This window comes from Primulina huaijiensis, chromosome 6 (genome assembly GCF_012295235.1).
Source record: "Primulina huaijiensis isolate GDHJ02 chromosome 6, ASM1229523v2, whole genome shotgun sequence".
In the NCBI taxonomy this organism is placed as follows: Eukaryota; Viridiplantae; Streptophyta; class Magnoliopsida; order Lamiales; family Gesneriaceae; genus Primulina; species Primulina huaijiensis.
In genome coordinates this window covers 13,482,891-13,487,983 of record NC_133311.1, presented here as the reverse complement: position 1 = coordinate 13,487,983, position 5,093 = coordinate 13,482,891, and the positions used below count along the sequence as shown (strand labels likewise).

The window sequence follows — 5,093 nt, the reverse complement described above, 5'->3', positions numbered from 1 at the left end:
TTAGTGATAATGCCTAGTGCAAAAATTAGAGCATATATTCAAATTGATTTGAAAACAAAAATAACAAAAGATTGTTCACAGGTTTTTAGGAAAAAGGAAAGGAAAAGAGAAGAAGGCACAGTACAATAAGGTTCGAGCACACCTAGCTAGCTAAAGTGTTCGTCATGATCGGGGTGGCAGGGATGAATGGACTGGTTTATAAATTTAAAGGACTTTTGCAACCTTTATCAGAGGTGATAGCCAGGCGATACACAGTAAACTAGTTTATATCTCGGAAAGTTTAAGTGCTTAAAATTAATAAACTTCTATTCGACATTGGTTTGTCAATGAAAAGCTTCGAATCTGCGGTCTTTGGCACTAAATTCTTGTCTATATGTACTAGAAGACGATTTGCAATATTAGCAATGATCAAGCAAAGCAAGAAATCAACGCCAGAGTTATAGTGGTTACCTTATGACCCCTGGAATGATACCTCTACTAACGCAGAGCTCTTTGATTGATTTGGTTGACATTGTTGGAACTTCGCAGCTGGAATTTTTTTTGTCAACATATCCTCAGGGTTGTCCAAAGTTGAAATTTTCTTAACTTGGATTTCTCCCGGCTCTACCAAATTCCTAATGAAATGCATATTCACATCAATATGTTTAGATCTTTCATGATGCATAGGATTGTGAGATAGATGCAGGGCACTTTGACTGTCACCGAACATGGTTACTTCCACCTTGCCACTGACCAATTCACCTATCAGCTCCTTTATCCAAATCTCTTCCTTTTGTTGCCTTTGTGATTGCTGTATATTCGGCTTCCTTAGTAGATAGTGCGACAATAGGTTGCAACGTGGCTTTCCCCAGCTTATTACATTAGTTCCCAAGGTAAATACATATACAGTTATTGACCTTCTCTTATCAAGGTCTCCGGCATAATCAGCATCTACGAATCCTTCAATAAGCATATCGGTGTGCTCATATGCCACTCCCTTATTTACAGATCCTTTTAGGTATCTTAGCACCCACTTCACAGCCTCCCAATACACCTTGCCTAGCTTGGACATAAATCTACTTATTAGGCTCGATCCGCATACGCAAGATCATGTCTAGTACAGACCATTGCGCACATGATCGAGAAACCACCCTGTGGCTTTTGAGTATGGAATATTTGTCACGTATTCCCATTCCTCCTTTGTCTTTTGACACTGATCGTTTGATAGCTTAAAAGTGGGCTGTTGTAATCCCCATTCTTTCTTACAAATGATTTAAATAGTCATATTTTATTTTATGTCAAATGATAAATGATTTTGTTTGTGTCCTTATGAATTTGTTCCTATGATTGTAAATGATATGATTGGAAACACGAGGGTTTCCGATTTTATTCTCAAAATCATTAACAAATCGTCCAAAACAAGGTTTAATCGAAGGTATGTCCAAACTATACTTAGAAATCGCTTCCTAGGTATACAAGGTTCTAGTTTTTGTACCAACAAGTTTTAGGGGCGAGCTAGCATTTGTTATGACTAAAGAAGAGTCAAATATTCCTGTCTCTTCAATGATTATATGTATGTTTTTGGTTTCTGGTATTACAACTATTACTTTTATTGACTCTGGAGCCACACAATCTTTTATCTCCGAGTCATTTATAAGGAAACTGGGCATTACACTATAAAGAAGAGAGGGATCCAATTTGATATAGCATTGCCTTCGGTTCAAGAAATACAGATGCTGGGTGTGGATTGACATTTGAAGTATAAGGCTACGATAGACTATGGGAGGAAGAGTTGTAGATGTTTTGTACGTTGTTGCTCGAAAGGTACTCTTGTTGCTCGAGAGATACTCTTGTTGTTATCATATTGTTTATTGGTTGTAGTTGTCCCGTTGTTATTAAGCCTTGTTCATGTATTGTATATATCATTTTATCTATGTTTATGCATGATTTATTATTATTGTTGTTGTTTTTTAACTCTTTCATACCATAATCTTAACCTCAGTTGTTTACTGGGAACTGTTGTGGCTGTTATTAGAGGCACAATGGTAGGTCACTCAGGTAGTTTTACAGCATCAGGCAGAAAATCTACTAGTGGAGCTTGTGAGTGAGGTTGGATTATGTTTATCCAGTCAGTTTGGATTCTCCCAGCTAGTTTATCTATATATTTGAGTTTTCTCTAAGTTTATGTCAGGTTTTATAACCGGAGAGAACACCGTGTATTATTTGGATATGTAGATACTTGCTTGAATTTAGTTCATGTCGTTTTGAGTCTTGCCGACTTTATTTGAATTGTTTTGTGTTTGTTGTTGGATTGTGCATAATCGGCAATTGTTTATTATTATTTTTAATTCAGTTGAGTAATATTTTGAGTCTCTTTATTTATATGTATTTTAAATTTTTTGTATGTCCTATTTATGAGTCATGCCGAATTTTTTATAGGCCAAATATCATTTTTTTAAATCTTTTTCTACTACATATTTAAATTAATAAATATTTTTTGATAATTATTTATAATTATAATAATTAAGTCTCACATATTTAGTTGTTTGCGAATATCTTAAAGTCACAATGCACTAATAATAGTTATATTAAATTGCAACGAGGATCCTTATATTATTAATTATTATCACTTTTTTTAATATATATTTTAGTACAACGAGAGGTGGGGAGTATTTTTTATTTAACAATACAAAACAAAATTGGGTTAATTAGGATTCAATTTTCCAAATTCAAACATAAGTTCTGATTCAATTTTTATGTCAGAAAAACTTAATTTTAACTCTCTGATCTTATATGTTTTTCATTTCAACCAAGTAAAATCCAAATATTGTATAACATATACCAAATTTAAATTGATTGATACTCAATTTAATTCACTTGATATCGGAAATACATATATTTATATCTTATTTTCAACAATACGTATCTTATTATCTAAAAAAAAAAGTGTTAACATTTCATATCTAAAAACATAATTATATACATAATTTGATTCACTTGATACTTAAAATTTTACTTTTTCAATTATTTTTTCTATATAAACTAAATTGAACTCGAACAATGTTCTCATAAAGACAGATTCTCAAAATCCACTAGGATGACAGGCATGAGACACCCTTACATCTAAGTCACACATCACATGTAAAGGGTCTCCAAACTTTTTCTTGTGACAAATTTTTTTTTTAGTACAACACACACCGGAGAGGGGCATCGAGTCCAGGGAGGGAAGTCAGCTAATCTGGAGGGTGAGACCACTGAACTACAAACCCGTTCTCTTTCTTGTGGCAATTTAGTTGGGCATAATCATGCTCTTGTCACATTTGTCTTATTAGGTAAAATAAACTGATTATTGATTACCACATTTTATTTTTAATAACTTATATAAACTTTGAAATCATATTAATTTAAATATTTCATAAAAATTGAGAGAGAATCACACAAGTTAACAGCTTTATCACATTCAAAAAGCCAGTGGCCTATTAGGAAATAAAGACAATTAAACAACACCACATAAGAAATACTGAACAAAATGACCAAATTCAAACTTTTTTGAAGCGAACCCCTTAATAATCCACAGTTGGGAGTTGTTCATGACCACCCTGGTTGGTGAAAAGGATCTCGTATACGAGGGCGGCGACACCAGCACCGACGAATGGGCCAAGCCAGTAGACCCAGTGGTTCTCCCATGTCCAGCTAACCACTGCCGGACCGAACGACACGGCTGGGTTCATTGATGCCCCATCAAAGGCGCCACCAGCTAGGATGTTGGCACCAACTATGAAGCCAATGGCAAGAGGGGCTATGATTCCTATGTCACCTTTCTTTGGATCCACTGCAGTGGCATAAACTGTGTAGACTAGGCCGAAAGTCATCACGATTTCGAATACGAGAGCGTTCCATACCGATACTCCCGACGATAGGGCGAACGCCGATGTTTCCTGCCATAGCAATCGAATTGAATATATATTTTAACATAATTAAAATTACAGTACTTTATATTAATTTAGTGAGACTTTTAATAATTTAAAAAATTAGATTAAAAAATCTTCTTAAATTTTTTTTTATGTATGTTTTCTGATTTTTATTTTTTATCCTTTGAAACAAGTTAAATCGGTTTAATTAGTTTATAACATAATTAATTAATTACCAGTCCACCAGTAGAGAACTTTAGAAGCAAGCATGCGACAACAGCTCCAAGCAACTGTGCGATCCAATACAAAATGCTCCTGAAAAATGTTATGTGACCACCCACTAAGGCACCGAAGGTGACGGCTGGATTTACATGGCCGCCGGATATGTTGGCACCCACGGAAACTGCCACAAAGAGCGCGAATGCGTGGGCTATGGCCGCTGCGATCAGGCCACCAGGCGTACTTCCTCCGCCGGTAGTTAGCTTAGCTGTGCAAACAAGATGGGCACGGAAAATTTAGTCGATGGGATATTACGTACTCTGTTATAATTTTTTCATCGGACTTATGTCAAGATTTTTCGCGATGTTTAATATTATTAGAATAGTTAAAGATTTATTGTGATAAAAAAATAAAATAAATAATTTAATAAAATTACATGTAAAATATATCAGTACTAATCAATCAAATTAAATGTCAGAGATTACCAAACGCCATGCCCGAGCCTTCACCGGCGAAAACGAAAATGAGCATCGAAATAAACTCAGCCACTGCGGCCTTGATGGCATCCGGTTTGCTGGCCTCCGCCGGTGTTCCGATCGATATTATAGTAATCGGCATTGTAATTATTTTTTAAAATTTTTGGGTGACAGAATTTCGATTACTCAATAAGCTTTTGCTTCTTGCTTTTGCTTTCCGTCACATACCTGCTGCTTATATACTGGTAGATAAAAGTATTGTTCCGAATAGCTAAAAATTTGGTCAAATAATGTCTTCAATAATCATACCGACATGTTGAATATCTAATTAATCGGTAGAAAAAGAAATGTATGTTGAATATTAAATTAATAAATATATTATATTAAAAATATTAAAATGTTTGAAAATTAATATCAGAACGTTTATTTTTACATTTTATAATTAAAAAATTTAATTTAGACTTTGTTGTTTTGGCTCCAACATTAGTTGAAATTAAGAGCTCATAAT

The 5,093-nt window shown here is 34.4% G+C and overlaps 1 protein-coding gene across 1 annotated transcript; it reads right to left on the bottom strand.

Moving 5' to 3' along the window:
- Positions 1–3,373: 3,373 nt before the first annotated feature.
- LOC140978747 (aquaporin TIP1-2-like) lies at positions 3,374–4,807 on the bottom strand. Its single transcript, XM_073443962.1, has 3 exons — positions 4,595–4,807; positions 4,127–4,377; positions 3,374–3,917 (listed from the first exon to the last, which is right to left on the bottom strand). Exons 1-3 carry the CDS (start codon positions 4,725–4,727, stop codon positions 3,543–3,545), a joined length of 759 nt encoding a protein of 252 aa, XP_073300063.1. The 5' UTR covers positions 4,728–4,807; the 3' UTR covers positions 3,374–3,542.
- Between the last annotated feature and the right edge of the window lie 286 nt (positions 4,808–5,093).

Bases quoted from the DNA above. Each gene is read 5' to 3' on its own strand.
- LOC140978747 (XM_073443962.1), bottom strand. From the start codon at position 4,727: ATGCCGATTACTATAATATCGATCGGAACACCGGCGGAGGCCAGCAAA. The intron at 4,378-4,594 runs GTAATCTCTGAC...TTGTTTGCACAG, and splicing joins AGGCTCGGGCATGGCGTTTG to CTAAGCTAACTACCGGCGGA. The intron at 3,918-4,126 runs GTAATTAATTAA...TTGCTATGGCAG, and splicing joins AGTTCTCTACTGGTGGACTG to GAAACATCGGCGTTCGCCCT.